The following is a 23917-nucleotide window of genomic DNA, read 5'->3' on the forward strand; positions in this document are numbered from 1 at the left end:
ACAACTTCCATCTGCAGGCTAAGGTGCTCCTACTCACCACTTCCATTCCCAGAGCAAGAGAGGAACTGGGCACAAGAAGCAGAAGTAAACCAGAGATTGTGAAATCAAAGAACTGTTTTGGTTGGAACAAGCCCCTAAGATCAAGTTCATCCATCAACCTAATACCACCATAGCCATTAAACCATGTGCCCAAGTTCCATGTTCATATATTTCTTGGACACCTCCAGGGACGGTGACTCCACTACCTCCTTGGGCAACCTATTCCAATGCCTGACCAGTGAACCGACAAGCCAGTGCTTCTCCATCTTTGGAAGTGTGATAGTAAAATTCATTGTATAAAGTAGCAAGCAGCTTTCTGGATCCTAAGATGTTCCCCACAGGACAGGTAAATATATCAGTTATGTCATAAACCAATCCTTTAGAGTGTTCTCCTCTTCCCTTGTTTATACCTTTTAATGCACAGCTTCAGAGTTTCACAGAATGGCTTAGTTTGGAAGGGACCTCACAGATCATCTATTCCAATCTCCCTGTCAAGGGCAGGGGCACCTATCAACTAGACTCAGCTGCTCAAGCCTTCATCCAACCTGGCCTTGAACATGCCCAAGGAGGCAGCATGCACAACCTCCCTTGGCAGCCTATTCCAGAGTCTCACCACCTTTGTACTGAAGAGCTGCTTCCTCAGCTCCAGCCTAACACTACTCTCCCTCAGCTTAAAACCATTCCCCCTTGTCCTATCACTAGACACCCTCATGAAAAGCCCCTCTGCAGCCTTCCTGTAGCATCCCTTCAGGTATTCTAGGGCAGCTATAATGTTCCCCCAGTCTTTTCTTGTCTAGGCTGAACAACCTCATCTTCCCTGACCTATCCTCACAGCAGTGCTCCAGCCCTTGGATCATCTTTGGTTCACATGATACAAGATCTTCTCAAATCACTCAGACAGGCAGGTTATTTATGAAAATGCAGTCATTTCTGCTGCAAAACTCACGAAGGGCAGCTGCATGCTTCTGAAAAAAAGATTGATTTGGTCAAATTGGTCAATTTTATTTCTAGATACTAAGCTGTAGAATCAGCTTCTTAGTCTAGCCTACCTCTGCATATTTCCAGCTTTACAGCATCTTAGACTAATTTTCTTTCTGCTGTCACCTCCATAAAGAGCACCAATCTTGAACATCCTATTACAGAGGCAACTGAAACTCATCAAAAAGGCAGTGCCTAGTGTTCCAGGACCAGCTGCTACGTGCAGTAAAGAGAGGCACATTTTCAAGGCAGAGCTGTAGCCTGGAAAGCTTAATTTCCTAGCTGCTGAATGTTGACGTGCTGATCCTCACAACACTCTGAAGCTCTCTTACCCTCAGCGACAGTGAGCAGGTTGCCCAGATCAGTGGAAGAATGGCACTGGGCTGGCTCAGAGTTTTTGATGTTCCTCAATGGCAAAAAGGGGTCGTAATCACTGGAGGAGAGGTCTGCCAGGCTCAGCACGTAGTGGCTTTGTTGAGTGTACGTGCACGAGCCATTAACACAACAGTGCAGGACCTGCAAGTGGACAAGTGTGACACCACAGAAGTATTTTACCATCCCATTTCAAACAACTCAAGCATTTCTGCAAAGACTGTTTTCCCTGGCATGGTGTTTGATGCATTTTAATCTTTTCACAGTCCTTGCCTGTTCTACATCATCGATCTTATCTTAACATCTCATATTCTTAACTTCTCATTTGTATGGCTCGTACCCACACTGAGCAAATTCATCACCTTCTGCATCCTGCAATAAAAATAATGGAATGGGAGGGGTTGGAAGGGACTTCTAGAGATCACCAAGTCCAACTCCCCTGTCAAAGCAGGATCACCTAGGGCAGGTCACACAGGAACACAGCCAAACAGGTTTTGAAATTCTCCAGAGAAGGAGACTGCCCACAACATCTCTGGGCAGCCTGTCCCAGAGCTCCATCACCCCCACAGTAAAGAAGTTTCTCCTCATGGACTGGCACCTTTGTCTTGAACCCACCCCTCAGATATTTACAGACACTTCTAAGATCCCCTGCCAGCCTTCTGAAGACTAAACAGCCCCAGTCTTTCAGTTTTTCTCCACAGTAGAGAGGTTTAAGTCCCTTAACCATGCTTCTCTGCCTAACAGGGTCTGTAAAAGGCATGTCTAAACATCTAGACACAATAAATCACATTCCTTCCTCATACTCACTCTGTAAATATAGTCCAGTAGAGGAGCTTTGGAAGCCTGTTGATTTTCAAGAACACCAACCGACACTGGCTCCAGTAGCATTTTCATGGGTAATGCCATGCACCAATCCAGCAAGCAAAGAAGCAGTGAAACTATAAACTAAACAATAACATGTAATACTGCATTAATGTATTTGCTATTAAATTCACCCAAACTTTAAAGGTATCAGTCTGAAACTATCAAACACAACTCTGTTTCAAAGCAACTTCATTTAATAACCATCTCAAACAGCACAAACACAGACTGGAGATTGCTTTTTCCAGGGGTGTACCTTTTTATCTGCTTCCACAGAGGAGTACTCCGCACTTGGCAAAAGGAATGCAATAGTGGCCACAAGGATCTAGAGTAAAAGAAGCAAAATTCCAGAAAGGCATTTAATTTCTTTCACTATAAAGACAGCATGAACTTCAGTTGAACAGGGTATGAAAAAGGTTCATTTCTCTAAGAAGTATCTAACTGTCCTTGTAAATCAGCATGCAAGTGAAACAAGAAGTTCTACTGAGCATTTTGTAAAGAAATCATTATGAAGAGAAGCAGGCTGCTCCTAGGACTACAGCAAATACCTCTCCCAACAATAAAGGCAGAGAAAGAAAAAGGTAACATAAAGACAGCTACAGTAGCTCAATTAAGGAGAAAATAAATGCTCCAGGGAGACCACAGAGTAGTATTCCAGTACTTGAAGAAGGCCTGCAAAAAATGTTGGGAAGGGACATTGTAAAAGGGTTTGTAGTGATAGGCCAGGAGGGAACTGAAGCTTGAGGAGGGCAGATTTACACTGGAGATTAGAAAGTCTTTACACTGACGGTGGTGAGACACTGGCACAGGTTGCACAGGGAGCTTGTGGATGTCCCCTCCCTGAAGGTGTTCAAGGCCAGGCTGGATGAGGCCTTGAGCAGAATGGTCTAGTGGAAGGTGTCCCTGCCCATGGCAGGGGGGTTGAAACCGAATGATCTTTAAGGTCCCTCCAAACCATTTTACCAACTCTTTTGATTCACAGATTCAGACAACAGGGTATACATTTTCCATAGGAACACCTTAAAGAATCTGATGTACCTCAGTAATTTTTCGGGACAGGGAGGATTCATACTTCTGAAGCTTTTGCCAGTAAGAAACCAGCAGCTGAAGAACATCACAGGCTACCTGAGCTACCAGTTTATTAGGAAACTGGAAGAGAAAAGGTGGTCAGAAGTCAAATACAACATCCAGATACATACAACACAATACATTCAACTTTTCTACATTTTGGACTATTTTGCAGCTACACAAACAATTAAAGAACTGTTTATGTTGCAAAAATCTGCACCCAATATTGTGCAATAAGGCTCCGAGGAGTTGCAACAAACCAGCAGACAATACTTCCTGGAGAAAGCCACAACTTTAAAAAATGGAAATGCTCTTTTTTTGTTAAACAAAGCTTTTTGATCAGAGAGACTCTCAGTCATACCTTCAGTGTCACGCCTATGACATTGATTGCTTCCTTCACCTGAGGGTGGTTTGTGCACTGTGTTAGTTCTTCACAGATCCAGACTCCCAGGCCACAAATGGCTAGGCACCTTTTGGGAAAGGTGAAGTGGTTTTGTCAGAAGTTTTAGAAGAATATTTAGGGAAGGAAAAAAAATTAGAAGGAAGATAGGCACAAAGATGCCATCCCTTTTTTCCTGTCACAGAATGGGTCAACACCTGTATGATGCAGAGTGGACCTCATCCTGGGCTGCACTGAAAGAATTGTGGCCAGCAGACCAAAAGAGGTGATTCTGTCAGTGTGCACTGATGACACCTCACCTGGAGTACTATGTCCAGCTATGGGACCTTCCCAACACAAGAGAAACATGGACAATCAGAGGGCTGGACCACCTCTCCTATCAGGCTGGAAGATCTGGGGCTGTTCAGCCTGGAGAAGAGAAGGCTCCAGGAAGACCTTACAACTACATTCCAGGGCACCACAGAAAGGTAGGAGAGGGAATGTTTAGAAGAGCTTGGAGTGATAGGATGAGGGGCAATGGTTTGAAACTGGAGCAGGGGAGATTTAGGCTGGACATCAGGACGAAGTCCTTGACAACAAGAGTGGTGAAATACTGGAACAGGTTGCCCATCTAAACGGGATCAAACCCCAAGGCTGCAGTAACAACTCAGCTGCCCAACCACCAGAAATTAGCAGCCAGACTTTTCCATTTTACCACTTCTTTTACTCAGTATTTTACCTTGCATATTCACTTGGCTCCTCTGTAGCATTCTTCAATAAAATATTTATGAGATAACACTAAAAAAAAAAAAAAAATTAGACTAAGTATCTTTTTCATACATCTGCTTTATTTAAAGTTGACTAATTCTGAGAGCTACAAGTGCAGTAACTTTAATTCTCAGTCTGTTCTGAAAGCATTTTTAACTCATGTTAATATTGTTATATCAAGGAAAAATGCTTAACAATTGCAACTCAAAACATACAGGCCCTTGTGGGTAAGTCTAATTGCCCTACAAATCATACACAGGCAGAAAGGTGGAAACCAATTTGTTTTCAGAGTTCATATGTACTTATTAATGATGAGTGGTGATCACTCGATAATATAAACTATGGTGTCAAGGTTCTAAGCAAGCCACATTATGAAAAACTTGCATGTATTATTTAGTACAGAAAAGAGTCTTTCAAACTGCAGACTGTTCTAGCACAACTTCAATGGCACTCTGAGGCTTGATGAGGAAAATAAGATGGGAGCCAAGTGTGCTAAGGGGTTTGCTTTCTTCCCAGCTGTACCTTCTCAGGCTGCATAAGCAATCTGGAGATTCCTCCCTAGCCACACTTAATTTTGTGCAGTGCTGGCACCATGGTGCCTTGAGTTTATCAAAAAGCAGCATAAGCTTATGTGAGGGCAACCATTTGGGCAGGTTGCACCTGCAAATGATGCTCCAGGTCACCTCTGTTGAGTCTTTGGGGAACAGAATCTGATTTTCCCGTGCAAGACTATCATTATGAAGGTCATTAAATTACAAATCTTTCTATCCCACAGAGCAATTCATGTCTCCAGGTGTCCTGCTGAAATTAATTCACATAAGATGATGGCTCTAATAGTGGAATTTTCCTAACGTTTTCTTGTAATACCAATTAAGACAAAAGCTATCTCCCCTTAGGCACACCCCACATCTCTTACAGGACAGATATAATGAAAGAACACTTTAAATAATACCACCAACATCATTTAACGAATTGACCTGACAGGCACCTGGCTGGAAAATATTGCATTTGATCACAGTCAGTTCCCTCTCCTTGAAAATAACGTGGAGTCTGCAGCATCTAGGCCCTGGTAGTTTCTGGCGTGTGTTAAATGAAGCTATGCTTATCAAGTATGTATAATATACATGTAATGTGTGCAGCTAGAGGGCTGGGGGAAGGAGTGGGTTATTTTTGAAACAGAAGTGTTCAGTAAGACTGAAGTGACTGAACAGCAAACCACCTCAGGACAAATGAAATGTGACTTTACCTTCACATCTGCAGTCCCTGCGACGATCTTGCCTGCTTCTGAAATGGGCCGCAGGAGGGGGATCTCTTGGTAGATATTGGGAAAGCAAACCAGAGAGCCAAGGATGGTGTGAGCTTCTGAACGGGGAGCCTAAGAGGGGAAAAGCAAACAAAAGCATTCATGAAGTCCTGAAATTAAATCAGCTGTAATACCATAAACATAAAGCGTGCTGTACTCAAAACACATATTAAAAGTGCCCTGAGGAACACGCTCCAGAAGCTTTTCCTGCACAGCTACAGCAGAAGCTGCATTGAAGCAGTGACTAACACACACTTGCCTGCCTGTGCTCTTTGCTGCTGTGCCGCTTTGCTCTTTGTCTGAGGCTGAGCTTTTCCTCCAGCAGGGACCTAGCCCCACTCCTAAGTATTTTGTACATTTTCAATACCTTCTCTGACATTGCATGATCCACCTACCAAATACAGATCAAGCTAAAGAAAAGCTGAGTGAGCTTCACACCCCAGTCCACTATTAGTTGAGAACAGCAAAATGCTCTCAAACTGTGTATATGTGACAGAAGTGCACAGAGAGGTCCTTAATTGAATAAAGCCATCAAAAACACCATGGCATGAGCTATAAACTGCATTAACTACTGCTATACAATCTTGCACAAAGTTGAAGATGCAGGACACGCTAAGTTTAACACTTGCAGGAGAAATGGATGGCTGTGTTTGGGGGTTTCTTCCATGGAAAGCTGAGCATTCATTTCTTATTAGCACTCGGAGCTTTGCTGATCAGTTTTTAAAAGATGTCAGAAAATGTAGGGCTGCAAATTCTTGGGAGTTTGCCATTTCACTTTGGGGAAAATAGGAGAGGGCTGTGGCCTCGTGCAGGGCCACGCACTCAAGCTGCACAAATGTCAAGAGCAGCAGTAAAAGCACTTGGCCAAAAGGGACAGAAAGACTCCCCTGAACTGAACAAAGCACACGCAGCAAAGCTTTCCTGTTTCCCCCAGGATTACCAGCCCGTGGCCCTCATTTTGGCATCCTGTCACTGATTTGCCATTTCACTTACCCTTCACTAAGTTAACCATTTAGATTCTCATTTCTCTTACTGTTTGCATTTAGTCAGAAATTCTCCATTGCCACAGCATTTCACATTTCACCTGTTTGCTCACTGAAGAATCTAAGGGGCCTGTGAAATCCAAGCCCTGCTCTCAGCTCACAGGTGCACTGCAGCGCTAGCAAGATGATGCCTCCCACTTTGGCCTTTTGATGGAACACTTCTGCAAGACTCCAGTGTCACCTCATCCCACCACTTCACACATCAGCTGCCATGCTACCTGCCCCAAGAGCCCTGTTTCACACTGCACTAATGAGCCAACACCTGTCAGAGCAGAGCCATCTGAAGCCCACAAGCAAATGCAGTAGCTCCTGGGGAACAGGGCCTGGAGCGTTGCCGTGCTCACCTCCAGCGCGTCTGTGCTCAGGACCCTAGCTGCCGCTGTAATGAAGTCTCCGATCAGCATCGTAAAGCCAGGTAAGCCCAGAAAGAAAAACCAAGGTGGGCAGTGCTTTATCACGGTGTTTAAGATATCCTGAAAGAGAAGTTGAGCTGTTTGAGAAGAAACAAGCAAAACCATCCAAACAAAAGCACAAAAAGGGAGAGTTCGAGAAGATGTAACTTTGCAATTCATCAGCTCCACACTAATCAAGGTGATAATTCAGAGGGCTGAAGCACCTTTCCTATGGGACATATTTGAGAAAGCTGGGGTTGTTCTGCCTGGAGAAGAGAAGGTTCCAGAGAGACCTTATAAGTGGCCTTCCAGTAGCTGAATGCTAGGAAGGGGCTTTTGACAAGGTCTTGTAGAGATGAGAGGGAGTGGATTGAAGCATGAAGAGGGCAGATTTAGACTGGAGATTAGAAAGAAATTCTTTACAGTGAGGGTGGTGGGACACTGGAACAGGTTGCCCAGGGAGGTCATGGATGTCCACTCCCTGAAGGTGTTTAAGCCCAGGTGGGATGAGGCCTTGAGCAGAATGGTCTAATGGAAGGTGTCCCTGCCTGTGGCAGGGGAGGATTTGGAGCTAGGTGCTCTTCAAGGTCCCTTCTAACCCAAACTATTCTATGAATCTACAAATAATTCAGAGCTGCACATCCCTCTGTAAAAGTGATTGTCACATAACCTCTGCTTTGCCTTGCAGCTGCACTTAGCAAAAGTGCATTTTGTATTTTGGTAGTATCTGTACTCCCAAATTCCTATTAAAAGCACCAAACCCCCATCTTCATGTCTAAGCACAGAACTGTTCTCCTGTTGAAGATGACTTTGGACTTCAACCATTCATACCATTAATCAATTTAAGATGAAGCATTGCACCATTCCAAATGAGGTACTTCCTACAGTCACATTACTCAGAGCTCTGTAGCCATAGAAGTGTGAAGTGACACAAATGAGGGCTGTCTTTGCCCTGAAGGAGCTGAAGGCAGACACTGACAGCAGCTTGCTTACTCCTGTCAGGCTACTCCAGCACAGATAGGACATTGTAGCTCTTCTGCAGTAGCTGAGAAATGCAGCGATGTCAAATGCACAGCAGGCTAATACAGATGAATCTATGCTAACCAGATTGTTCTCACTCTTCCTCCCAATAATTAAGACAGCAAATATAAGCCTTGAGGGGGAAAAAAATTAGGTCTTGCTGAAGTTCTGATGGAATAGAGGTTGTGGTTTTTTTTCAGAAGCAGCACTATATTGGTAAGAGCAGGCTACCAGACAGCCTTGCTCTCATCACTACTCCATGACGCAGGACACATTCAAGATAAACATTTCAATTTTAATCCCATGACACAGGACACATTCAAGATAAACATTTCAATTTTAATCCTTCCATGTTTCAGTTCTTAAGTCTCTCCAAACCAGAGCAAGGTTCTTGTATTTAAGATTTGCTTCCTACAATGCTTCAGCAAGCTTAAAATTAGGCACAAAATCTATATAATCTTTACCTGCAACATTATGTTTGCTGAAAAAATAAAGTTATTCCTGTACTAAATAGAAAACTATTTTTGTCTCAAAATTTCAAAGAAAAGTTGCAAAGGAAAACCATTTCCAAATTTCCTCCTTAATGGGTTTATGATGGGTTGAAAAAGCCTTGAATTTAAATTTAGCTTCAGAACGTGTTGTTTGCTCTACTGCTACAAGCTAAAGTCAAACTATTTTGTCTCTAAATGAAGTTATGCTTTAACACCACTAGCCAGGCTCAAATAACTGGGGCTGCTAGTGCCTGGAGGAGACTCCAGGGAGACCTTGTAGCTACATTTCAATATCTGAAGTGGACCTAATAGGGAAGTTGGGGAAGGACTGTTTAGAAGGGCTTGAAGTGATAGAATGAGGGGCAATGGTTTGAAACTGGGCCAGGGGAGATTTAGGTTGGACATCAGGAGGAAGTTCTTGACAATGAGAGTGCTGAAATATTGGAACAGGTTGCCCAGGGATGTGGTTGAGGTACTATCTCTGGTGACATTCAAGATGAGCCTTGATGTGTCCCTGGGCAGCCTGATGTTGTTGGTGTTCCTGCTGCCTGCAGGGGGGTTGGACAAGATGAGCTTTGAGGGTCCCTTCCAACCTGATGCAATCTGTGAACTTTCTCAAAGCACCACTAAACATCTGGAGAGTGTTCCACTAAGTACTTAGAGCAGCAACCTCCTACGAAATGGCTGTCTTCCAGGTTTTAAATAAACGCTATTAATTTTCAACATACTAGCAGATAATGCTTTCACTTTCCTGAATTAGCTAAAATGCCACTCGAGTTAATGTTTAAACTGCTTTTAATCACTTCCTTTGATACATTTTAAAGTCAGTATCAGTCATTGCAAACATTCAAAAAAGAGGGAGCAGATGGATGCAGCGGCTCATAAAGTGGGTGGTAAACTCATACTGGGAGCAGAACAAAAGCCCCACCTCTTTAAAATTAAAGGTCTGATTAGTGTGCAGGGCTCCTCACCACAGACCACACCTGTAGGGATGAGCTAAGCCAGGTACTGTGACATGTTTGGGCTCTGAATAATTGGGCATCATGCTAAGGAGCAGCAGATGGGAGCACGCTGCTGTTGACAGATGCCAGGATAAAAGAGCCTGCGATAACCTGGCCTGAAAGGTAACTGGCGGAAGCACAGAGCCCCGCTGCAAACAGCAGCATTAGCTCCTGTCCCACTCTATCCAGCCCATCTGCCAAATAGCGCCGTAACCGTCACCCAGACATGTCAGCTTCTCACTCCTTGCCATGGTCACCACCTGCGACACTAAGAAAATGAGGATTAAAAACATAATTGCAGACCCACTGCTTTAACATAAGAACATCTGAGAGTTTACAGAACAGCAGAACTAGCAAAACATGAGCAAATGCAGGTGGAGGGAGGTTCTCCTGCACCTCCACTCTGCCTCATCTGGAATACTGTGTCCAGTTCTGGGCTCCACAGTTCAAGAGGGAGCAATGGATAGAGTCCAACAGAGAATGATGATGACAGACCTAGGGCTGTTTAGCTTGGAGAAGAAAAGGCTGAGAGGGGATCTGATCAATGCATTAAGGGTGGGTGTCAAGCAGGCGCCAGTCTCTTTTCCCTGGTGCCAATTATAAGACAAGAAGCAATGGATACAAACTGGATGACAGGAAGTTCCACCTCAACATGAGGAAAAACTTCTTTACTCCAAGTGTGACAGAGCCTTGGAGCAGGCTGCCCAGGCAGGTTGTCAAGTTTGCTTCTCAGAGACTTTCAAGACCCCTCTGGATGCATTCCTCTGTGACTTGCCCTGCTCTGGCAGTGGAGTTGGACTTGATGATCTTCAGAGGTCCGTTCCCACCCCTACTATTCTACGATCACTGAAAAGAGACTAGCACCATTTTCTTGACACCTACCCTTCAGATCTTTATTAACAAGATCCCCTTGGTCTTCTCTTTTCTAGACTCCCTTGACCTGCTGGACACGCTTCTTAATGCACCCCAGGCCACCATGTTTCACTTCAGGCACTTCCCTATAAATCTGTGACAATTTGTCTTCATTCAAATAAACACAAGGCAGAGAATGACCTGACTCTAACTGTTCCACTTGAGCTTGCTCTAAACAGCATGGAAAGGGAAGGAATTCCAGGTGGAATCACAGTTTTCTCCCCTTTGCCACTCTGCAGACTCCCTTGCAGAAGGCAGCTAACAATACAAGCACCATTTCATGCAGTAATTCAGTAGCATTGGGAGCTTATCAGAAGAGTCAGGCTTATGAGAAAGGCACCGAGTGAGAACATCTGTCCTATCAGTGATCCTGCAAAAATCAGGTAATTCAAACACAGGCAAGTTGTTTCCTTCCCTTCAAAGCGCTGTTCTCTAAATGTAAACTCTGTGCAGCAGCTTACAGCCTAGTAAATGAATCACTTTAATTGAACGCTATGTACACAGTAACTGGAAAAACACAAGCAATAAGAAAAACATATGGTGACGGCAACAGAAATTGGTTTACTCGTTCTGAGCAGTGTTGTTTCTTTACTTCTTTCATAATTGACCTTTAGAACGATAAATGTGTAAAATAATTTTGGCTTATTATGGCTCCAAACCTTTCAGCAATTACACAAAATGAAAATTTAAAAGGAAGTGTTCATTCTGGAAGCATTTTCATTGTTTACATAATTGCACAGCTATAATTTAGCCTTCATGTTGTTAGAGAAAAGTGAAAAAAGGACCATTATGGACTATTTCAATTCAAAATGATGCTCTGTAGTGTTAAAAAACAGGGAGGAGGGGAAAGAAAGCGGCAATCACATGCATGCCCCTTCTAAAATGCATTAACCCTATAAATGGCATAATATTTCAGTGCAGGTTCATCTAGTAATCCAAATAACAAGTTAGTAAACATCCAGTGGGCAAATGGGTAAAAAAAATTATGCAAGTTCACTGAAAGGTCAATTACAAAAAATATTCCTCACCCAGTTTTGGTTCGAGCTTGTGCAGATTACAGGTGTAACCAAATAGCCTGCCATCTGCCTTCAGCACGTTTCCAATTGTCCCTCTGCAGGAACAACATGGATTTTTCACTTAAAGTTCACTCTGTTCTTCACCCAGAGACACCTCAGTAGCAGCTGAAATTTACAGCATGGAAAAGATTATTAATTTACACCAGATTTAAGTAGTAAATCCCTGATTCTGTATTGTAAAGGAACAATTCTATTTGCTTACTCCAAGTTTTCCTAGCTCTGGTCACAGGATCACAGAATCACAGGGGCTGAAAGTGACCTCAAAAGATCACTGCAGGTAAGAGTTAACTGGTCAAAAATTAAGTGCCAGTTAACACTTATTGGGTATTCTGACACCCTCAGAAAGTGCAGGATTAGCTTGTCAGAAAAATCTGCTGCAATGCAGCAATCCTGGCAAATTGTGCCAAGAGAGGTTTAGATTGAACATTAGGAAAAGCTGCTTTACTGAGAGAGTGGTGAGACATTGGAGCAGGCTGCCCAGAGAGGTTGTGATGTGGAGACTTTCAGAAGCCACCTGGATGCATTCCTGTGTGACCTGCCCCAGGTGATCCTGCTTCGGCAGGGAGGCTGGACTCTACGATCTTCAGAGGTCCTTTTTCAGTCCTTACCATTCTATGATTCTGTGAAGCATCTAGAGAGCATGATGTTAGTGCTCAGAGGAAGGTGGGCTTAGGGAAGGGAAGGTGAACAGCTCTGACAGGACAAGTAAAGGATGTCCCTGCAGTGCAGCAGCAGGAAGGCAGGTCCTCCACCTAGGCTGGCAATTAGCAGCAGAGGATAAGAGATTGCTTTGCACCTTTTTTATTAGAGCATTCCCCAGTAAAAGACAAAACCATCAAACCTTAATTTGGTTAAAATAGTCTCAGAATTTAGCATCCAACCTTGCTTAAAAAGCAATGCTAATAGCTAATTAGCTAATAGCTGGATTCGATATTAGAGGTCTTTTCCAATCAAATCTATTCTGTGACTCTAAGCAAGAAGTTGAAGTAAACCACACTGAAGCAGAGAAGTAAAATTGCTCACAAAGGGAAAAGGAAAGATTCTGAAGATGCAGTCCAGCTGAAATAAGCAGAGTGAAGGGGGAGGGAGTCAAGTAGAGAGCTAAGGCTGGTGGAACAGCAACACAGGGGCATGTTAACAAAGGAACTTGCTACAGGAGATCCCAAAGCTATAGCAATGACTGGAGGTGTGGAAGGGAAGGTGTGATCAAAGTGGAAGGGAGGGAGTTGTTGCCTCTGTTTCCAAAACTCTATTTCTGTGCTGAACAGAGTTCAGGAAATCCTCACCAAAGAGCACCCAGGCAGTGAGCACTCCAGCAAGACACTGCTGAGAATGCAGAAGAGAAGCTATGAAATAGGTATTGGCTGGCATAAAAACAATTCAGAAGGAGCAAAGGTATTGAAAAATTACTTTAAAAAAAAAACCCAAACTACCAAAATTATTGCAGAATTCACAGATCCTACAACCAGCATGGACTGGTTCTGTCTTCACTCCAGTCCATCTTAGCAGTCTTTTTCTCCAGCACTTCCTAGTGACCCTACAATGGGTGAGCAGAGGGGTATGACGGATTTCCTGTGACACCTTGTTTGCATTGTCTCTACTGGAAACATGCTGCCTGTTAACACCTTTTCAAAGCACTTTGAGAGCACTTAATGGAAACAGGCAGGCAAAATGTTACATAGAAAGTGAGATAGGAGGGAGATGAAAAGAGGAAGAAAAAACATGGTAGCCATTGGAATAAAGTCACAAGCAACTCAAATATGGTAATGTAAGCTTTAACAGACTCTGTTGTGATTACTTCCATTTAAATGGCAGTCTGGAAAGGAATCCCAAATGCATTATTGTTCCTGAAAAGTTGCACAACTAAGTGTCCTCATGTGCAATATTAGCAAGAAGAAATTCAGCAAGAGTCACTTATCCCACAGCACAGGAGAGCAATGCTGCTCGTTTACTGTACCTTTAGAAGACAACTCTCCGTATGTCTCAGGGAAGAGAACTAACGTCTGAGCAGTGTGGAAGCTGGACACCACTCTTCACTGCTGAACAAGTACTGAGCAGAGAGATATAAAAGCTCACAAGTACTTTTTGTTTTTCTAACTTCAGATCAATGCTAATCCAAATAGGTAATTAATAAGGCTTCTGTGGTAGCAACTCTACTGGAAAATGCTTCACATGATAAATTTACCATCTCTCAAAAGAGCTAGGCCAGAGTTCCCACCTAAGCTTACTCCACAACTGCTGTAGCTTCCTTCCCATAATTAGCAACAGTATATTTTAAATAAATTAAGAGGCTTGTAGACAAGCATAGTGTACATCAGGTATTTCCTGTGTAATTAAAAAAATCACAGACTAGTCCGGGTTGGAAGAGACTTTCAAAGGTCATCTTGATCACCCTCCCTGCAATGTGCAGGGACACCTCCAGCTACATCAGGCAACACAGAGCCTTGTCAAGCCTGGCCTTGGGCACGTTGTTCCAGTGTTCCACCATCCTCACAGTAAAGAACTTGTTGTTAACATCCTAAGTCTCCTCTTCTCTAATTCCAAACCATTGCCCCTCATCCTGTTTCACTACAGGCCTTTGGAAACAGTCCCTCTGCAACCTTCTTATAGGCCCCCTTCAGGTACTGGAAGGCTGCTATTAGGTCTACCCAGAGTCTTCTCTTCTCCATGCTGAACAGCCCCAGCTTCCTCAGCCTGTCCTTGTAGGTGTTCCAGCCTCCAATCATCCTCATGGCCCTCCTCCAGACCAGCTCCACCAGGCCAATGTCCTTCCTGTACTGGAGCCCTCACAGCTGGACACCGTACTCCAAGTGAGGTCTCACAAGAGCAAAGCAGCAGAATCACCTCTCTCGACCTGCTGGCCAGGCTTCTTTTGATGCAGCCCAGGATGCCATTAGTCTTCTATGCTGTGCATTAGTCTTCTGTGCAAAGTACGCATTGCTGGCTCATGTCCAGCTTCTCATTCACCAGCACCTCCAAGTCCTTTTCTGCAGGGCTGCTTTCTATCACCTCATCCTCCAGCCTGTATCGCTAACAAGGATTGCTTTGACCCAGGTGCTGTATCATCCTTTTAGAATGAAAAGGAGACAAGCTTAAGGCACAGCTGTTAACTTTTCTGCCTACAGCTCGGCTGCATTCCGTGGGCAGGCCAGGCTGCATGTGCTGAAATTTAATCACCAAGGACATCTGTCAACCAATTTAGATTGGGAGGGTTTTCTTCTTTCTGTGTTTCAAGATTTGCCCTCACCAAACTGAAATAAAAAGGCATCATCACAATCTTTTCCCTCACTTATGAGTTGCCCTTTCCACAAAGGATTTCTGAAATCTATAGTGCTTGTTCTATTACTTAATCGTAGAATCGTTCAGCTTGGAAAAGACCCTTGAGATCATCAGGTCCTACTATTAACCCTATTCTACCAAGTTTACCACTTAAACCATACTGCTAAGTGCCTTTAAACACATCAAGGAATGCACTCAAGCATATTCCTAGGAAGCCTCTGTTCCAATGCCTGACCACTCTTCCAGTGAAAAAAGTTTTCCTAATGTCCAGCCTAAACGTACTCTGGTTTGAGGCCATTCCCTCTTGTTCTATCACTAATCACCTGTGAGAAGAGAACTGCACCAATGTCCTTCAGCAACCTGTTCCAATATCTCACCACTCTTAGCAGATAGATTTTTTTTCTAATACCCAGTCTGAATCTGCCCTCCTGAAGTTTCAACACATTCCCTCTCATGCTGTCACTAGAAGGCCTTGTAAAAAGCCCCTTCCCACATTTCTTGTAGGCCCTCTTTCAGGTACTGGAAGGCCACTATAATGTCTCCTCTCTTCTTCTGCAGGCCCACTCCAGCAGTTCCATGTCTCCGTTATGTTGGGGGCACCATAACTGAATGCTGTGCTCCAGGGAGGGGTCTCATGAGACTAAAGGGGGAGAATCACCTTCCTCATTCTGCTGGTCACACTTTTTGGATCATGCTTTGGTACTTCCGTTGTTCAGCAAACACAAGGAAGCCACAAAGCAAGGAGATGCTTATGGACTTGATTTCAAGTTCATCAAGCAAAAATTACTGCTACAGTAAGCAGCCAGAAGCAATAACAAAATACATTTCCTTTCCTGAGTCAGGTTATTTGTACAATTTGTGCAGCATTAGATTTTGGGTTAGTTTAAAAAGCTTTAGTTTAAAAAGCTGCATTTATTGTCCAAACCAAGACATGAATAGTTGCAATCCAGGAGTTTCTAACAGGCTCACCTTTCAGCACAAGGCAGCTAAGCCTACCCAAAGTGCAACCTGCATCATCCCAAGAATGTTTCATGATTTTCCATAAGAACAGTTAGACATGGCAATAATTTCCTACAGGAAGCAGTGGATTCCCTGCCATTGGAAAGTTTGAATACTCAGTTTGATAGGGTGCTGGGCCACCTCATTTCAACTACACTATCACCCATAAAGGTTGGAGCGGATGATCCTTGGGGTCCCCTTCCAACCTGGCACTCTGTGATAACCTAGATGAGCAATTGGAGCAACTGTAGCTGAACCACCTGCACTAGCCCACAATGTGGTACTGAATGTCCAAATTCACTTCCCTTTACCCTGAGGGTCAGACAGGGCAGGTGGTGAGCCTCCATGAATCCAGTTTGTGAAAAAATGCAGGGAAAAATCTGGGCTCATCACAGCATCAGAAAAAGACTTTGCTGCTTTGAGCAGTACAGGAGAAGAATCATCATCCTGCAGGCCAGTCCCTTGTGCCCTGACCTCAGGCCCCTTCACAAGCTGGAAGTCATTAATAGCTCTAGACTGCTACTTGCTCCACACCATCCTTAACACAACTCCTCCTCCCACCTGAGAAGGTGATGCAATCGTTGCAGAGAATTGTTCACTCCTTCACATGGAGATGTTTGTCGTTAGATACTTAGACACACATGGACAAATTAGATGCAGCTCATTACCTACTTGTCTCCTTTCTCATCTGCTCAGCTAATTGCTACATCTTGAACCCCGAGTGCCATGGGAGTGTCCCATGAAATACAGCCTCACACTGCTCTTTTACACACCCCTGAGACAGGGCTGCACAGACAAGTTGCACTTGGTGAGAATAATATCACTGTATTCATGTACAGACTTGCTGCAAATGAGGTTATTTCAGTTGTCTGTCAAAATCAAAGTCTACACAGTACACCAATGATAGACACTCACGTTCTTAAGGGAAGAGAGGAAAGAAATGTCAAAAATCATCACAGAATGGTAAGGCTCCAACCCCATTGCCAAAGCAGGATTGGCTACAACAGGTCACACAGGAATGCAATCAAGCAGGTGTTGACATTCTCCTGAGAAGGAGACTCCACAACCTCTCTAGGCAGCCTGTTTCAGGGCGCTGTCACCCTCACCATAAAGAAGATTCTCCTCATGTTGAGGTGGAACTTCCTGTGTTCTAGCTTGTACTCATTGTTCCTTGTCCGATCACTGGGCACCACTGAATAGACTGTGCCCTTCTTCCTTACACCCAGCCTCAGATATTTATGGACATTAATAAGATTCTCTCTCAGCCCTCTCCTCTTCTCAAGACCAAACAGCCCCAGGTCTCTCAGTATTTCTTCACTGGAGAGAAGTCTCTGTTCACCCCTATAAGCTCTCTGTTGGGCTCTCTGCAGCAGATCCCTCTCTCTTGAACTCGGGAGCCCAAAACTGGATACAGTATTTCAGGTATGGTCTCACCTTGGCAGAAGAGGACATAAAAATAATTCTGATCCTAACTGAAAAACATTCAGTCAAAGAGGGTTTCTGCATCTGCAGTCAGAACCCTCAGCATGCAAACAGACCATTCATTCCTCAAACCCATCCAGCTCCTTGAAGCTAATTGTACTGGAAATGCAGGAATAGGTATAAGGATCATGCTTCTTATCAATACACTGCATGAGATGCTAAGCTTCAAAGTACCGGGAGTTAACATCTCTACCAGGTTCACGGATAAGAAAAGCGGAAGAGCAGTAACATGAGAGAGATCTTGTGGTCAAGTGTGCCACCAAGAGGAAAAAAAGCAAAACGAGTGAGGCAAGAAGGAACAAAAGAGCAGCATCAAGAGTGCAAAATAACGGGAAATCCTAGAACGATGTGAGGTGTGGGACCTACCTTCACTACGCAGTTTTCATCGTCTTTATTTGCTGTATAAGAAAAGGTGAGAGAACTGGCTTTGTTCAGCCTTGAGAAGAAAAGGCTTAGGGGAGACCTTATGACCATGGACCAGTAAATAAGGGATGGCTATGCCAGGAGGACAGAGACTCTCCATTCACAAGGAGTCCCCATGGAAAAGACAAGGGGCAGTGGGTACAAGTTACTGCTGGGGAGGTTCCAGATGGAATCCAGAAGAAAATGCTTCCCCATGAGAACAGTTAGACATTGGAATCATCTCCCAGTGGAAGCAGCGGATTCCCCCACATAGAACAGTTTCAAGACTCAGCTTGACAGAGTGCTGGGCTATCTGATTCAAACTACACTATCACCTAGAAAGGTTGGAGCAAATGATCCCTTTCAACCTGACATTCTGTAATTCAGTGATTTTTAAGTTCATGATTGTAACTCTACACAAGAACTGAAATCTCTCATGCAATAGCTTGAAGTCTGTGGAACTGTTACCAGCACCCAACCACAATAAATAAAACCCAACTCAACAACCACCAGCTCCCCGTGTTCAAAATCTCCCAGTGTCTGTGTAGGCACTGATCCTCCAAGCGGTCAGGTAGCCAAAACCAGGGCACTCAAACTTTGCAAAGAGGAGCAAACAGCAAGCAGGTGAACACCTCTGCAGGCCTGGCCACTTCTGGAAACATGTAGGTGAAACAACTTCAGTCTGCAGAGTGACTGCTGTTTTCCATTCCTATGGCCCTGTGCTGGCAGTGGCTACTGTACTGCTAGAAGGTTGTCATTTGGGGTTTTTCCCCCATATGTAACAATGATTTTTTTTTTTTTTTTTTAAATCTGGTCTACAACAGGCTCTGAAGTTTCTGGAGTTGTGTGGTTTACATGAGAGGATTTAATGCTGTGTGGGATTTAAAATTCAAGATCATAGTGGATCTTCTGTTGTTGGGGAATAAATGTACTCTATACTGTCTGAAATCTGAGTAGTACTAGTGAAATAAGAGTAACGAGCTCTTCATTACTCTAGTAACTTGTTGAGAGTGGTAAAAGGACAATTCCCACCACACTTGGATCTCCCCTCATTTGTGCTTTAGTAAATAGCAGGTGCTTTTGTGGTTTTTTTCTAAGGTTCAGCTGCAGCTCAGACTCAGATTTTTCCTGAAGAAAATCTTTCCTCTTTCTGCTCTTCTCCTCTTATTTATTTAAAGGGAAATCTTGCCAAAATCTCTGCGTTTTCAGAGGGCAAGAGCCTGGTACCCATTAGTTACTTCTCTCTCTCATCTGCCCTCTGCTGGCATCCCCAGCATAGCTCTGGTCACCACTTTAAGACTATTTCAGGGAAGAAAACTCACTCCTACAGCTATAAAAACACAAAATAACTTTTTATGTATCTTTTGCTAAGGAGTATTTCCTATAGTTTTTATGAGTATTTAGCCGACCCTATAGTCTTCTTGTATCTGAACAGATTAAGTCTTTCCTTCATCTTCCACTGAACACTTTATTAAGCCAACTCAGGGCTCAGGGACCTATAATCAGCATTTATTCACAGAACCTCTCAGTTACAGTGATAGGATAACCTTCTGTCCCAGCCTTCCCCCTCAGTCTCCTCCGCAATAGTCAAAAAGTGCTGCGAGGACAGTTTTAGACATTCCCTGAAGAATGAGGCTCCCAGTTTGGCAGAACCCAAGTTTAAACATAGAATAGAACCATAGAGTGGTTTAGGCTGGAAGGGACCTCAAAGACCATCTAGTTCCAACCCCTCGCCATAGGCAGGGACACCTCCCACTAGAACACGTGGCTCAAGGTCTCATCCAATCTGGACTTGTACACCTCCAGGGAGGGAGCAGCCACAACCTCCCTGGACAATTTGTGCCAGTGTCTCGCCACCCTCACTGGAAAGAATTTCTTCCTAGCATACCGTTTCAATCTCCTCTCTTCCAGTTTAAACCCATTACTCCTCGTCCTGTCATTACAAGACCTCGTAAATAGTCCCTCCCCATGTTAGACATGCTGGTCAAACACACAGTGCTGCTGGAAAGTTAATGTTAGTGGAGTACTTGAACATTATTAATGTGAGCAGCTTGACACAGCTACTAACTCTGCAATGCAAGCAGACAGAAACCCAGAGATTATTCCTCAGAAATGTCAGAAAACAGAGAAAGAAACACCAAGTACCTGCAATGCAGTTGTGACAGTAACTTGCAAATAATTCAGTGTTGTTTAAAGTTTGCAACTGAGAGAGCGAAGTAAATTCACAGGTTCACAGACTGCATTGGGTTGGAAGGAACCCTCAAAGCTCATCTTGTTCAACCCACTACAGTCAGCAGGGACACCTTCAGCAACATCAGGCTGCCCATGGACATATCAAGTCTCATGTTGAATGTCTCCAGGAACAGGACCTCAATCACATCCCAGAGCAAACTGTACCAGTATTTCACCACTCTCATTGTAAAGAGCTTCCTCCTGACATCCAACCTAAATCTACTCTACTCCAGTTTCAAACCATCGCTCCTCATCCTATCACTGCAAGCCCTTCTAAACAGTCCCTCTCCAGTCGTCCTGTAGGTCCCCCTCAGGCACTGAAATATATCTATAAGATCTCTGTAGATCAACCCCAATTCACAGAGTTAGCCAGGTTGGAACAGACCTCTGAGATCATCAAGTCCAACCTATCACCTAACACCTTCTAAATAACTAAATCACGGCACTAAGTGCCTCATGCAGTCTCCTTTTAAACATCTCCAGGGATGCAGAGGACTCCACCACCTCCCTGGACAGCCCATTCCAATGCCAATCATTCTTGCTGTGAAGAACTTCTTCCTAACATCCAGCCTAAACCTTCACTGACACAGCTTGAGACTGTGTCCACTTGTTCTGTCACTGCGTGCCTGGCAGAAGAGCCCAGCCCCACCTGGCTACAACCAGCCTTCAGGTAGCTGTAGAGAGCAATGAGGTCTGCCCTGAGCCTCCTCTTCTCCAGGCTGCACACCCCCAGCTTCCTCAGCCTCTCCTCACAGGGCTGTGCACCAGCCTTGGTGCCCTTCTCTTGACATGTTCAAGCACCTCGACATCTTCCTTAAACTGAGGGGCCCAGAACTGGACACAGTACTCAAGGTGTGGCAGGGGAAGAATGATTCCCCAGGTGGCTACATTACTACAGATACATGCCAGGATATCATTTGCCTTCTTGGCCACCTGGGCACACTGCTGGCTCATGTTCAGTCGACTGTCAACCAGTACACCCATCCTGTCTTCATAGAGGTGCTCCAGCTCTCAGATCATCTTGGTGGCCATCCTCTGGACCTGTTCCAGCAGGTTCATGTCTCTCTTGTGTTGGGAGTCTACATAAGCTAGGACTATGTAACCCAAAGAGAGGTATGGACTGAGTAACACAGGATAATTTCATGCATCAATTGTAGCGAAGCAATGCTTCCTTTCTGCTTCAGATTTTCAAATAGGAAAAACATAAACATTTCCATCAGCACACAGCAGTAACGGGCTTTTTAATCACTCTGAGCTTGTACCTGGTCTTCACTTGTTAAGCCAAGGTGCATCACAAAATAAAAATGAATCAGGAAATCAGAATTGGGCAGAACATCTTGCCGTCGAGTCATCATAGCACAGATCAGCCTGTATGCCTGCAGTTTGCCCTCCTTGTATTCATTTGGCAGGGTGGTTGTCTGAAAAGAGCAAAACCCTTGTATTATGAATTCTTTTTTAGCAAGCAGCTAGCACAAACCAGCACATTTCCCATAAGGTATTTATTAAAATAGATTCAACCCCAAATAGCTTTTGAAGGGTATTTGTCTTGTTAGCAAGCTGTGGCTGTGAAAATGGTAAGTAACACAACTAAATACAGACAAATTGTGTCCAATACAGACAAAAATACCAATGTGTGAAAGTTTTAGAACTAACTCACCTTGAACAACCATGAGGCAAATATCCTGAGAGGAGGAATTAGGATAGGAGGAGAGGGAGTAGACTGATTGTCCACGCTTATAGCAAGGTTGTCCCGTATCTAATGTTTCAAAGAGAAGAGAGTTAATAGAACTGGCAGCTGATTTTATTAATGCTCTACATTTTGTGTTGCTATTTCTCATTTTATTTTAATATACTACACTCTACACAACTCAGAGCTCCTGAAGCCAAAATTCCCAGGAAAGCTTGTTCTTTAGTGCTTCCCCATGGCCTAAGCAAACAATGCCCTTTTAGGGCTGTTCAACAAATACCAACATTTGCAGCATGCTATTTCTATAGCTGTACTTTCTTTTGTCACCCCATTTTAATTCATCTCAATTCTCTAGTCATTGCTCAGGATCCTTCTTTATTGGGGATATCTGCTGGAAATCAAACAAGACTTTTTTTTTATGATGGAATCCTGCAAATCTGATGCTTCTGCTCCAGACACTAATACTAAACCAAATCTAAAACCACTTTGTGAAAGAAAATCATTCTCATTAGGTATAAGCATTCCATACAATACCTTGGCAAGTTTATACCACAGCTCGTAAAGATAGCCAAAAACTTTTGCATGGATTTTAGGTGACTGTATATTGTTCACATCCCCAAGAATTCCAAGGATTCTCCTCCATAACACAGCAGCAGAATCAGGATGCCAGCCAATGAGGCTTCCACCAGCAATTATACTGCAGTCATCAGCAAGGAATTCACTGCTGTCTGTAAATTTAAGAAGTTCCATTTCATGGATGAGAAATGCAGCATCAGGATGGATTTGCTCAGTTGAAGAGGAACAATAGTCACAGATTTGCAGATTGCATTGGGTTGGAAGGGACCCTCAAAGCTCATCTTGTCCAACTCCCCTGCAGGCAGCAGGGACACCAACAACAACATCAGGCTGCCCGGGGACACATCGAGTCTCATCTTAAATGTGTCCAGGGACAGGGCCTCAATCACATCTCTGAGCAGCCTATTCCAGTATTTCACCACTCTCATTGCCAAGAACCTCCTCCTGACACCCAACCTAAATCTCCCCTGCTCCAGTTTCAAACCATCGCCCCTCATTCCATTACTCCAAGCTCCTCTAAGTAGTTCTTCTCCAGCCTTCCTCTAGGTCCCCTTCAGACACTGAAATGTAGTTCTAATCTTCTAATTCTACAATATTCTCTCCCTCCAAATGATCTCTCATTGCTCAAGCTAGCACATGATTCTAAGAAAATAAAAACAGGCATAAAAGAAAGGCTAAAAGGCCTTTCCGATCAGGATGACAGCTCAATATCGGCTTTGTATCAGACAGACCATCCCTACTCAAGGTTTTTTTTAAGGCAGGGAGGCAAATTCAGTTAAATGGAACAACCATGTACTTAGAGATTTATTCAATTAATAGCTAGCTTTTACAGATAATATTTCTACTTCTAAAAGTTCTTTCTTTTCTAAGCTCATGCAATATAAAGTGAGCTGGAAATGGAGCTGAACAAAGGAAATAAAAAGGAAAGAGCTGCTCTGACATTGTCTCTTATAAAGCAGTAGCTCCTGAGATAGCAGAATACAAAGAGAGAAGGAGAGCAGAGGTTGTGAAGATTGAGTGGATAATGAAATGAATATGCTTAAACTGCAACAGAAATTCCATAGTGAAGTGCAAATGTAATGATAAGGGCTGTTACATGATCTTCTGCAGACCAGGCAGAGCTGAGCAGCAGTGACCAACTATCACAATTCTGATGATTAGCAGTAATTTAACAAAGTAAGCAAGCCCATTATTTCCAACTGTGTGATCATTTTCTGATCACAACTTATTGGCACTTTTGTCAGCTGCAAGCCCATTCTCCACATTCCTCAAACTCTGGGCATTCAAAACTCATTTTTAAATGAACACTGGATACTTGGGAACTTGGGGATATATTCCCAAAACAACATACTTTTTTTAAGCAAACTGAACTGTATAAAATCCTGCATCACCTGTATCAGGTAACAGGATGAGAGGAAATGGCCTGAAGTCATGCCAAGGAATGTTAGGTTGGATATCAGGAAAACATCTTCACTGAAAGAGCAGTCAGGCATTGGAACAGGCTGCCCAGGGACACTGGTGGTGGAGTCACCATCCCTGGAGGTATTCAAGAAACGT

At 43.7% G+C, this 23917-nt stretch overlaps 1 protein-coding gene across 4 annotated transcripts in view; it reads right to left on the minus strand.

The window, feature by feature from the left end:
• RALGAPA2 (Ral GTPase activating protein catalytic subunit alpha 2) overlaps window positions 1-23917 on the minus strand; it is a 139635-nt gene that overhangs the window by 65283 nt on the left and 50435 nt on the right. For all 4 annotated transcript variants that reach the window (XM_064145713.1, XM_064145712.1, XM_064145714.1 and 1 more), the window contains 11 exons: window positions 22319-22512; window positions 21755-21853; window positions 21360-21515; window positions 7156-7284; window positions 5712-5840; window positions 4437-4495; window positions 3680-3788; window positions 3289-3399; window positions 2507-2575; window positions 2197-2334; window positions 1350-1533 (listed from right to left, as the gene is read on the minus strand). In XM_064145713.1, coding sequence (XP_064001783.1) covers window positions 1350-1533; window positions 2197-2334; window positions 2507-2575; window positions 3289-3399; window positions 3680-3788; window positions 4437-4495; window positions 5712-5840; window positions 7156-7284; window positions 21360-21515; window positions 21755-21853; window positions 22319-22512 — 1377 coding nt within the window. The remainder of the gene's footprint in view (window positions 1-1349; window positions 1534-2196; window positions 2335-2506; window positions 2576-3288; window positions 3400-3679; window positions 3789-4436; window positions 4496-5711; window positions 5841-7155; window positions 7285-21359; window positions 21516-21754; window positions 21854-22318; window positions 22513-23917) is intronic.

Source organism: Pogoniulus pusillus, chromosome 7, assembly GCF_015220805.1.
Source record: "Pogoniulus pusillus isolate bPogPus1 chromosome 7, bPogPus1.pri, whole genome shotgun sequence".
Lineage (NCBI taxonomy): Eukaryota > Metazoa > Chordata > Aves > Piciformes > Lybiidae > Pogoniulus > Pogoniulus pusillus.